At 32.9% G+C, this 12,174-nt stretch overlaps 2 protein-coding genes across 2 annotated transcripts; both read right to left on the bottom strand.

The window, feature by feature from the left end:
• Positions 1 to 1,182: 1,182 nt before the first annotated feature.
• Positions 1,183 to 3,183, bottom strand: LOC120632053 (lipopolysaccharide-induced tumor necrosis factor-alpha factor homolog). The gene is made up of 2 exons (XM_039901818.1): positions 2,566 to 3,183; positions 1,183 to 1,642 (listed from the first exon to the last, which is right to left on the bottom strand). Exons 1-2 carry the CDS (start codon positions 2,967 to 2,969, stop codon positions 1,528 to 1,530), a joined length of 519 nt encoding a protein of 172 aa, XP_039757752.1. The 5' UTR covers positions 2,970 to 3,183; the 3' UTR covers positions 1,183 to 1,527.
• Positions 3,184 to 3,802: 619 nt separating this feature from the next.
• Positions 3,803 to 4,810, bottom strand: LOC120632178. The gene is made up of 3 exons (XM_039901984.1): positions 4,337 to 4,810; positions 4,136 to 4,263; positions 3,803 to 4,049 (listed from the first exon to the last, which is right to left on the bottom strand). The coding sequence occupies exons 1-3, from the start codon at positions 4,808 to 4,810 to the stop codon at positions 3,803 to 3,805; spliced, it is 849 nt and encodes a 282-aa protein (XP_039757918.1).
• Positions 4,811 to 12,174: the final 7,364 nt, after the last annotated feature.

Here is a 12,174-nt window from a genome sequence, read left to right as displayed (position 1 = left end):
CAATACCAGATATAATTATGTTATAAATATTATTAAAATTACACATTTTATGTTGTTATATATTTTGTTATTTTATTTAAAGGGTGTGTGTGGCATAAAAAACACATGCTTGTATTTAAACTTTTTATTTTTATAACAATTCATTAAATAGAGGAATTGTGGAAGTGTTTATAATTTAAAAAGTAATCATAGGTACCTAGTATAAAATTTCATAGGGCGAAAAACATTGTAATCCACGTGATATACAAATTAGGTTGCCATTATCTGCAGAAATATGGTTGTTTTCATGACAATTTAAACAAAATATTCATATCTCCTGTTTGAAGACAGAATAGAAAAAACACAAGGAAAACAAATATGATGTTTTTTATTTAAACATCTTAACTGACACTGGACAACATAAGGACTAGAAAACCGGTTAGGAAAATACATACAAATAATAAAAAAGTTTCAATAATACATTATTGTTTAGTATAATAATTGTGATGTTTTATTTTCCATTAGCTACATATTATATATTGCATGTAATTAGTTATCAAGCCTTGATGTATTTTATTGCATGTATAGTCATACCACCATTAGACCTAATACTTTGATTAGTATAGTTGCCAATGATTTAGTTGTTTTATAGCTGCTAGCAGTAGGCCTGTGAATATAAAGTCAGTATCACTTTGTCAAAATAGTAGCACATTTTATTCTATTACATAATTTAATATGATATGATGGTGGAATGTTAGTTCAAAACAATTTGTCATATATTATAAAAAGTATTTGCCATAAGGATAGAAACACACTAGAGAATTAGAAATGTTCATGTATATCATGTTTACATACAGCTAAAGCTATTTATATAAAAACGACATCCTCCCTTGATACAAAAATAGCATCTTGTTAACTAAGACCTAACATTTTAAATGAAAATTACAAAAATAATTTAAAAAAATAGTACATTCAAATCAAGTTAAACCATCAATAATTTCATAAAGATTATATGTGCCCACAAATTATTATCGACTATTATAAAATATAAGAGTAAGAAAAGTTACGAACAATAAATATTGTAAAAAAAATATTATTATTATAATTTGTTACAACCTCAAAATCTTTTTCTTTTGCTATTTATTTATTCACAAATGGCACCAGTTAATATTATACAAACTAAAATATTATAAATATTGTAAAAATTGTATTTTGAGTTCATTGACAAAACAACATAAATATATACATTTAATCAATAAATAAGCAAAACCTTTCATTTCACAATGCAAGAATACTTCCCCCTTACATATAGTATAATTAGGTAAAACCACAGAAATTATGATAATGATGTGACGGATTATAGCACATAGAATATATTGTCATTTAGTTTCTCTTTATTTTAAACATTCAAGATAATTTTTTTTGAATATATTTAATTATCAACCTATCACCATAGATTATATGCAATAATTGACTTAATTTTTTTTTACTTGAATAATGTTCGAAGTAATTGGGGGATTTTTAATTAGTGTTAGTGTAAAATAGTTTTTAACATTTGTTACTTTTGCCAATAAAAGTGCTGCAGTTTGGGCAATAGTGTTCTGCATCCTTGAATGAATCAAAGCAGTATGGTACAAGTCCAAGGCAGCACAACGAGCAGACCCTGCAAACAACATATAACCAAAATTCAGTTAATAAAACCTTGTCAGATGTGATAATACTAAACTGAAAAATATTAGGTGGCTTACTAGCAACTCATAGAATAGTTTTATTTTAACATTGTTGTTTTGTAGGTATATCAAGGTATTTCAAATAAACTAATTTTAAAATAATACTGCACAGCTAGCATGGGCAGGAGACAATTATATCCCCGGGGAAGGGATATAAATTGATCTTCTCCCACCGCTTTATCAACTCACAGAGCACTGGCACACAAGTGGAAATAATATCCATATAACATATGTGTATTAATAAACGGGGGTAAACTTCTATTCCATGTTCCAGTGATTTAGCAGGTGGGCACGTTCATTATATCCCTTGTCAGGGGATATAATTTTTATCTCCCACCCGTGCTAGGCCTGCTGGTTTAAGAAATGGTCTTATACCATTAGGCAAAGGTAGGTAGGTAAGGTCTATAGAAGTAATAATAACAATTGTAAATAGGTATTCTGAGCAAATGTTATTTTTAAATTATTTATCTCATATGTTGATATATTAGGTAGGTAGGTAGGTAGGTAACATTTGTTCCAAAATTAGGTTCCAGTAGAGATAAGCATGGGGGGGTTTCCAAAAGATATATGAACAGTGATATCAAAAAACCTGAACATAATTAATGAAGGAGGATAATTGTCAGCTTTCAATATAGAAAGGATATACAGAAAACGAAAAAAATCTGTTACATAAAGGTACATATCGTACATATCATGATGTAAATTTAAAAGTAATTGAAAATAAAAAAAAACTTATTTTATTTTCAAAACATGAAATATGTTGTGCAATTCATTTAGTCTTGAAAGCATGCTAAGAAATGAATTTGCTGTAATTCTAAATTATACATATAGTTTATAATTAGTTTGAAACACTTACATTGTGATGACACAAATGGATCCAGCCACCAGGTGAGTATGCCAGGCAGTTGTATAAGTCACCCTTGTAGTAACAACTTTACCACAGTTGAAACATGTGATAGTGGTGGGTTGACTGCCCACTGCTGGGGGCATCACTACTCCCACAGGTAATTGCATACCGTGCTGCGGAGGGACATCACCAGCTTGAAGCGGAACGCTGGCTACTACAGGATGTGGGTAAACTCCCGTCGCGGTAAACTGCTTGGGTTGAACAAATGCACCTTCTGCAGGGGGAAAAGGCTCACCAGTCGGCGCTACGAATCCATACTGAGGGTTGCCCACTACGGCGGCATAAGGTGGTGGAAGATCGTTTGGATTGCTAGGAGGAGCACTAGAGGTATTGGGTGGGATATTCGTAGCCATGACGAAGTGGCACTGGAAGTAACTTTTAAGTTTTGTTAAGTACTTTTAGAACCCTAGGTGTTCGTCAATTCTCTAAGAACGCTTTACTGGTAAAAAAGTCTTGAAAATAAATAATTAGAACACTCAATAACAAGTTTTTGTTACGACTTACGGAAGTCAGTCACCACAGAGCAGTCACAAAACAGCAAAAAATGAAATACCAAAACACAGAGTATTTCAATTCTAAAGCACTGACGTATTTCTTTTTACGTCAGTGTTTTATAGGTTTATAGCTGAGGTAAGGGGAGTCATCTGTGTATATGAAAAAGTGTCATCAAAATGTATTAAATTAGGGTGGCGCCACATATGCATCAGGGTAACTCTTAAAAGAAGCGCCAAATATAAATATTGTTAGAGTAGGCTTGAAAAATAAACAAGGAAAGAGAAACTTCTTTTTTATAAATTTTTAATAGTGTTTTTTAATTTATTCTTAAGCATTGTTAATAATTTAAAAAAAAAAAAAGAAAAATAATAAATGATAGTATAATTAAATATTAAGAATTAAAAAAAATATCGCAAGTATTGATTTTATGATAATAATTTGGCATTTTTTCGATTCATTTTAGTTTTAATTTTTGCTAATTCGTAACGCTTATTCTCTGACTTAGCCAAAAAATGGGCGCGCATAACAATATAAATATCTATAACCTTTGCAGTTAAACTATTTTCATGTTGCAAGCACCCAATTTTCATAACAGTTTCTTTTCTGAGTTCCATAGTTATTCCGCAAATTGTTTCTACATTAGTCAAGTTTTTACTGACAGCTCTTAACACACACGTTTCCAATTGCTTTGTCATATCAAATAATTGATTACTTGCAAACCGCAGTCCACCATATAAGTCCATTTTATTGATAACATCATTCCGCTGTGATTTGAAGCATGTCTTTTTTTAGCAATTGTTGTTTCCAAATTAATTGAAGTCGACTTTCGACTCTGCAATCGATTCCGTAATATTCGACAAGGTTTACATCTTGGATTAGCTTGGTTCCTTTTATAAGTGTTATCACCAACAATCACATTTTTACAAAGTTTTGAATACCTGAAAATTAATGTAATTATATTAATTCAATTTGTATGAATCCTTTTCTTGTATGAATCACTTAAGCAGAAACAAGCAATCCTTACTTTATACTGTCAATCTGAGTACCAACACATAAAGGCCATCTTTCCACTGATTTCAAGTAGTCATAGATACAACTTAATGAATTAATTTTTTCGTTTAGAGGCAGTTCGTCATTGTTAGGAAAAAGAACCTGAAAAAAAATAATAATCAATGATTGTTAAAAAAAAATAGATGTATCTGCTCGGACATTCATTGATACATACATTAATAGATGTATCCTTGTTTAAGCGTAACCGAATTTTGATCTGCTGAGTTGTTGGATCCATTCGCATAAATACAAATCCATTGGGCTCGGGTATATACAACCAAAACGGTGGCAATTTTGGAGCTTCGATTTCTTGTAGATTCTTCGAATCCTTACAGGCGTGTTGACTGAAAGGTGGTTCTATCAAGTCTTGCTCCCTTTGAACACCATCATCTATTAGATTATCAGGAACATCATTTACTAATATTGTCTGGGGCTCGATGTTATTTTCTTGCACTAGAAATAGCTCTTCGTCTCCATTGTTATTCGAATGTAAGCTTGGTATTTTCAGTTCATCTACAGTTGTTAAAAACTCATGTTCAAATACCGGAATAAACTGATGCTGGATCGTTAGTAAAGCTTCTTCTTTTAGTATTTTTTTTCCTAAAGGCATAATTACGAGCTCTTCTTTTATGTACAGTTTCTCGTACATTTTTATTTGCTCCTCTTTAAAATAGAGATGACAGATGTAATCAGTAGCTTTTAATTCAATACCCAGCGAAATTTTCCAATTTTGTAATCTTGCCGGTGTCTGTGAAATTAGATAAATAAAAAATAATATGCTTTCGTTTACCATAATGTATGTTTTTCACGACACTAAAATTAGCAGACACTTGACAATTTTTGATTTACATACTGTTGGTTGGAAATACGAAAGAGGCTGAGGTGAATTATTTTTTTTGTTTTGGGGATTACGTCCACTTGGACAACTTTTCACAACACAAATTTTACCATAACTGTTCTGTTATTCACTCACTTTTTCATAAAATTAAATGTTTATATATCAATAACCGTACTATTTACTGTTTACGAAATAAAATCACGCTAAACGCACGTTTGGTTATAATAACGTAAGTTGTTGAAATTCTCAATAATTAACTACTTTATCTACTTTAGTCGATAATGACATTAACTTTTTTAACTCGGCATACTTCAATTCATCTACAATTGCTATAATTGCTACATTCATACCATACCTTATGCATCCACCAGCGCCATTGTCGAGGATTTTTGAACTGTTATTTAGCGCAACAACTGGACACTTTTTCAACTTTTCTCCCATATAAGATTACTCTCCTTACCTCTATACTCCATGGTTTATAGAGACAGCAGTTTTTATTAGCGTTTAATGCCATTTATTAGTATTGTTGTAACTACTGTAGTAGATATTTTAGCCAATTTGTTCCTGAAGGTATTTGTTTTTGACTCACGTGCTGGTGAAATCCTTAAAAAATATTATTATTGAAAAATATTTCATTTTACGAAACGAGAAAATAAAGTTAAAATATACTATACATCATAACATAAAATATATTTGTACATTTTGTAGTAAATGTTATGTGAACACAATTGATTGATAGACTCTCTGTTTACACTCATTTCGCGTCAAAAGACTGGTAACAATTTGGTATTGTTATTGTTAGAAAGTACTTTATTCCTAGAGAAATAAAGACTAAAATCGTACGTGGCAACGTACTCGGACGTCTGTCGGATTCTCGGTATGTGGTTTAAACGTTTTTAGAACATTCCTTTACATTATTCAAGGAGTAAGTTTTTAAACCATATTTTTCCCTAAATAAACGCTTAAAACTAAATGTTAGCGAGTGACACTGCAGATTACAAAAAAAAATTACATTATTATAGTATAGTCTTGTGATGCTGTTGCAGTCACGTGACCCTAAACCGTTTGTTTTGGCGCTATTTTGATTTATTGAATTTCATTTAAAATATTGCAACTCGTGCCGAAATAAACTTATAGTTAGCTTTAAAAAAAGCATTATGGCTCAATTAAGATAATAAAAAAGCAGTCAAATACATAGGGTATTTGTCTGCTTTTTTTGTAAAATCTCTGTTATATAAAAAATCTCATAATCAAAAGTAGATTGGAAGGTCTAAAAGTAAATGTTGTCCTTTTCTCTCTCTTCTATAGATAACATTATTTTAAAACATTTTAAGTAAGTTTAAAGATTTACGTCCAACAGAATTTGATTGCCACCGATCTATTTTTCACCGTAACTTAATGTTTATATTCATTTGAACACCTTATTTAATATTTACGGGTTTTAAATAGTAGATGATTAAAGCTACAAGAGCAAGAACAGATATATTACCTACTAGCTGCTGCCCACGACTTCCTCCGCGAACGGTTTTGTTTTTAAAGTATACTTGAAGTTGTATATTCTTGTATAAAACTGTCGGGTGTATTTATTAAAAATATTAAAATAAATATTTTTAAAAACTACACCCGATTGTTTAGGTGTACCAGCTGTAAAAATAACTGTTTTGTTTACATTTTTAAACTCGCGAGTTTTTCTACGGATTGGAATGATTTAAAAAGTATTTCACTATATACGTACCTAATTACCCTTCATGATAAAACTTGTTTATTTGAATAAGAATTCATACTTCGATACTAATGTAACCAATTTTTGTTTCTACCGGCGATTTAATAAATTTAGAACACAAAAGCTGCTATTGCGACTTAACTATGATAGCAAGATAGTCTCTCGTGGACTTTTGAATAGGTAATAATGAGTAGGTACTTTAATCATATAATACCGACATAATTATGAATAGTTCTTGATATAATTTTAATACACAAAAGCGTCCAAAAATTTGCGCGGGAAAAGCCGCCACGCACAACTATCAGCTACAGTTGAATATAAATAGCGTGTCAAGTTGTTTGTCTCGAATGAAAGTACTTCATCGAATTTTATACAATTTTGCACGAGCGTGTAATTTTTTCCAACTTGAGACAGGTTACTATATAGAATAGTTTTATCGCAATTTGGCCCGTCAAGTGGATGGCACTGAATTGGGTTCTGTACCTATATTTTAACTTTCGTGTTTGAGTGTGTGTAGTTTAAAAATACAATTGGAACCGGTACCTAACAATTTTGCGTAGACGGAGTGCTAGTTAGCCAGGGTCTGCTAGTTTATGATATTAGTCTGCAATCTGTATATAGATTAAATTGATAGTACCTAAGTAGTAAAAGGGTATATGACATCCTTTTACGAGAGTCTGAATGCTTTGCGCCAGTGGCGTAGCGTGCCCGAGCCCCGATATCAAAATTTGTTGGGGCCCAAATGAAGTGTAACGACTTCTCACATGAGAAACAAAAATGCTTGCATTTAACTAAAATAAATATTTATTGATTAAGTCAAACCAGACCAACCAGAGTTACCGACATAGCTCAGCGAATTGCAAAGCTGAAGTGGAAATGTGCGGGGCACATAGCTCGGAGAACCGATGGATGTTGGGGTTCCAACTTTCCAAGGTGTTGGAATAGCGCAGGTAAACGCAGCGTTGGTCGGCCCCCAACGAGGTGGACAGACGACATCAAATGAGTCGCTGGGAACAAGCGGCCCAGGACCGTGGATTTTGGAACTCTCTACAAAAGACCTATGTCCAGCAGTGGACTTCACTCGCCTGAAGTGATAATGATGATGATGATGGTGATGATTAAGTCAAAGTTTAAAGTCAAAAATATATAAACCATAAATGGCACTTATAATTATAATGCGTACATTACAGGCGAAATGTGTGTCCTGAACCGGTGCCAAGTTGCCACCCAAAATTAATTCATTTCAATTCAGTTTACTCCGCAATTCCGCAAACCTAAAGTCTGTCTGTTAGACGTGACTCTACCACTGCACCGGTTCGAAAGGCAGATTGCACCGAGAAGAGCCTAGAAACTTAGTTAGTTACTCTTTCCTAACATCATCACTCTACAATTTATTCCTTCTTGTGAGAGATAAAAGCGGAACTGTGTGCTTCCAAGTAACCTTGTCATTACGAAATTCGTCAATTCTATAGTACTTAATCTCCGTGTAATAAATGCTTTTTAACTCGTTTAAACGAATGCATTGGTAATTGGTATCCAAAATCACGTTCATCCACGTGTGTCCGCTTCACAATACACCTGGATGTATTGTGTATAGTGCGGTAAAAGCGGTTCAACGCGTTGGGTCTGGACCCCACGCGTTGAACAGCCCTTCTGCCTTCCTCAGGAATTGTGCTATCAAAAGCAAAACAGATTTTTTAAATCGGACTGATATTTGCTGAGGTTTAAAGCGTTCCGACATAAAGAAACTTTCATACCCATAGGGGTGAACGTTTTAAAAGTTCAGCCTTCCTTAAAATTTAGGGAACAAAAGATTTTCCAGATAGTTACAGAGATTAGCATGTTCCAACAAAAAAACAAACTGTTCACCTTTATTATAAGTCAGTATTAATATCCCCAGTATGGTTAAATAACAGTGTGGTTAGAGTGGGTGGTGGTTAGGTAACTGCAGTGAGACTGGCCGAGACCGCGTCGATGTCAGTAAAGAGCTTGCAACAATACGCGCGGGCTTGTCGCCTAAAGTGATTTTGATACAAACAATCTCCATATAACGTGCTGTTCAACAAGAGAACTTAACTCAAAATAAAATACTGGTTTGAAATATTGGTGGAACTGTAACAAAAAGGTCCAAGTGCGTGCTCATTTATTTACTAATTAAATTATGTAATTCGTTACCAACCTAAATTCTTACGTTTCTTTACTTTCTTTACTTTGACGATGACTTAGGTAGTAGGTATATGTTGGCAATGCGGTAGTGCAAATATCTTTTCGCAATATGTAAGTAATTCCCGATTAAATTTAAAGTGACTCAATACATTCGGATAAAATGATTGTTTCCAATAACAGACATTGATTACATTCGAAACGATCTGTACAATTTTAATAACTAATAGAAATGCATAAACAAATTCCATATGCATTGCTTAAGTATGCTATTGCTAGGTGTCATGTAAAAAGTGACTAAAGGAAACATAAGTGAAACAAATTGAATAAAATTGACTAAAATTTAACAAATATAAACTAAAAACTGACTTACTAAAAATGCCAAAGCATCAAAATAGCTCAGTTAAATAAATATAAATGGCATAGTGTAACTCTTACATTTACCTACATTAAACTAAGTTTTAGTTAAAACAAAATAGCTGTTTCCCACGACTTCGTGCGCGTTCTTCCTGGTTTAATTTAAGTACTGCAGGAACCGGCTGTAACTGAAAAAAGTAGGTATGCCAGGTCCTTAGTATCCAGCCCAGGAATAAACAGGAGATTGGGCCCCAGTATGTAATCCATCTCCTTGCTTTTATTAAAATCTGCTGTTTATGGGCAAAAAGGTAAAAGACAATCAGGCACTTTCGAATTTATAAATAAACGAATTAATAACGCTAATACTTATTGGTCAGGCGCTCTTATTACGTGACACGATTTATACCGAATATGAAAATGCACATATTATTATATAAAAAAACAATAAAACTAAACATAGTTACATAAACAGATAACATTTAAAAAGTAGCTTTATCACTGAACATTGTGAAAATGGAGTAGGGAGAATTAATTTTTAAATTATATTACCAACTTTCAACACATAATCTTCCTTATATGTACTTATATTGAAAATAGGTTATGCTGTTTTAGAGTCTAGACAGTCCCGGTTTATTCGATAAACGATTATTGAGACGTGCATAATGTAGGTACCACTCACATGAACTTAAATTGCAAAACGTTATGTTATATGTTGTACAAATAAACTGAATATAATGAGTACCTTTTAGCGATAATCTTTGTCACTCAACAACACACAACAGTATTCATCCATGCTTTGCAAGAATTCAGAGACTCGAAACGTTAAAATTGTTTTTTATTCAAAGTTTGAGTCTACTAATAAATATACCAAATTAATTCATAGGTACAGGTACATAAACATGTAGGTACCAAAACAATTCAATTCCAAAGGAATTTTTAAGCCATTGAATTAAGAATATACAGAATCCTCATTCAGCTATTAGTATATGCAGTGCATTGTGTCCAAAAACAATGAAAACTCCCCCTCACTTTACATCCGCAGAATGTTGCTAGGTCACAAATTCTTTCCCATTTAACGTTGTTTCAAGAACATAGAGGTAAAATAATTACTGTCAACTGCTAAATAACATGAAGTGACTTACCGTTCGTTCGAGAAACCAATCTAAAGTGGAGTGGTTTTTGATGCTTCAATATTAGTCGTGTACACGGTTTTTGTATGTTCTTAATTCTGGGATTTTAGATATTTTTCAAAACTATATGTAGATTGGAATACCTAAAGCCTTCACACCTATATCTAGTACTAGCTGTTGCCCGCAACTTCGTCTGCGTTTGATTTCGTTTTTTGATGTGGCATTCAATTTAGTTGTAGTTCTAAAAAAAATTAAAGTTTTCAGTATCGCTAAGCCTTAAATGAGGAGTTCTGTCCTCTATCTAACTACATTCAGATCTACACAAAGTTTGGGGAAAATTAAACACATATAATAACCTCTATAGTGCAAAAATAATTATTTAAATCGGTTATAAATTGTCGGTTATGGTGTAAAATCGTCAAACACTTTCATCCCCTCTCCCAAAGGAACCGAGCTTAATGTCGGGAAAAAAAGTATCCTATATTACTTCTAACACTTACAAGAATATGTGTACAAAGTTTCATGAGGATCGGTTAAATAGTTTTTGCGTGAAAGCGTAACAAACAAACTTACATAAACATTTATAATATTAGTTGGGATTCTGTCTTGCATTGTATTGTCTTTGTATTACGGAAACTCTAGTTTTCCATAGTACGAGTACGGAAGCATTGAAACCAATACTTACGTAATTATGATACGTAAGTAGATCTCCAAGCGATAGTTAACCTACGGGATACAATTTCTAATTCAAAGTAGTTATCACCTATCTTTCTTACGTAAAGTTGCGCGGCCGTAGGTAGTCTGTACTGCTTACGTGCCTATACATACCTCATTTTGATACATAGGGTATTTCAATTAGTTCGAGTTAGTAGTAGTTAGTAAATTTCAAACTTAGACGGCCGATTGGCGCAGTGACGGCCGATTAGCGCAGTTTGCAGCGACCCTGCTTTCTGAGCCCAAGGCCGTGGGTTCGATTCCCACTACCTACTGGAAAAATTTTGTGTGATGAGCGAGAATGTTTTTCAGTGTCTGGACGTTTATATGTATTACACCTACTAAGGTAGGTGGCGATATGTGTATTGTCTTAGTAAATTTATTTAATATTTAATTTAATTTTTATATGTTTCGCACTCAGTTATCCTCTGACATGGTGTCAGAGGCCTTCTTTATGCAACTTTTGCTCTGAATAAGTGCCAGCTCACGATTGTAGTCATATGGAGAGGGATAGCATTAATCGAGAAGGTTAAACGTAAGAGTCGGCGCTTAAAGATATGAATAGGTATATACTTACCATAAGTCATATTATTCATTAAACCATATATATTGATTTGTTCAAAATGTTAAGACGAAGTACCCACTTAGTTTTTGGAAAATAAGCAGCAGTGATTATGTCGTATGGAAACCGTAATTTGTGCATAAAACAGTGTGTAACATTTGTGCATAAACTCACAGGCGGGAGTGAGCGTTGATGTCTTTTCAATGGCGATTGCGAAGTGCAAACTTTGATCGGTATTTCGTATAACAGAATGATGTATTTTGGTTTAAAATTCGAACAATATAGTAAAGTGCAAGTTCTCCTGATTATTTAATGAAATATACCAAAATATTCACTTTTATAAAGTAAGGAGGGAAATCATTTACGTTTGGAAATAAATGTAGTATGTACCTGCTCTAGAAATTCGCATTTGTGTCAAGAAAACCGCATAATTCTGCGGCTACTAAGAACGGTTAATACTAATGTTGCAATGAATTTTAAACGTTTTTGGTGTCCACCTACTCTATATATTAATGATGACATTAGT

The sequence above is a fragment of the Pararge aegeria genome, chromosome 19, assembly GCF_905163445.1.
Source record: "Pararge aegeria chromosome 19, ilParAegt1.1, whole genome shotgun sequence".
In the NCBI taxonomy this organism is placed as follows: Eukaryota; Metazoa; Arthropoda; class Insecta; order Lepidoptera; family Nymphalidae; genus Pararge; species Pararge aegeria.
The sequence above is the reverse complement of the archived record's forward strand: the minus strand, read 5'-3'. Positions and strand labels throughout refer to the sequence as shown.

Coding starts and splice junctions, on each gene's coding strand:
- LOC120632053 (XM_039901818.1), bottom strand. CDS start 2,969: ATGGCTACGAATATCCCACCCAATACCTCTAGTGCTCCTCCTAGCAAT. Junction 1,643..2,565: donor TCCATTTGTGTCATCACAAT/GTAAGTGTTTCA, acceptor TGTTGTTTGCAG/GGTCTGCTCGTTGTGCTGCC.
- LOC120632178 (XM_039901984.1), bottom strand. CDS start 4,810: ATGTACGAGAAACTGTACATAAAAGAAGAGCTCGTAATTATGCCTTTA. Junction 4,264..4,336: donor ACAAGGATACATCTATTAAT/GTATGTATCAAT, acceptor ATTTTTTTTCAG/GTTCTTTTTCCTAACAATGA. Junction 4,050..4,135: donor ACTCAGATTGACAGTATAAA/GTAAGGATTGCT, acceptor ATTAATTTTCAG/GTATTCAAAACTTTGTAAAA.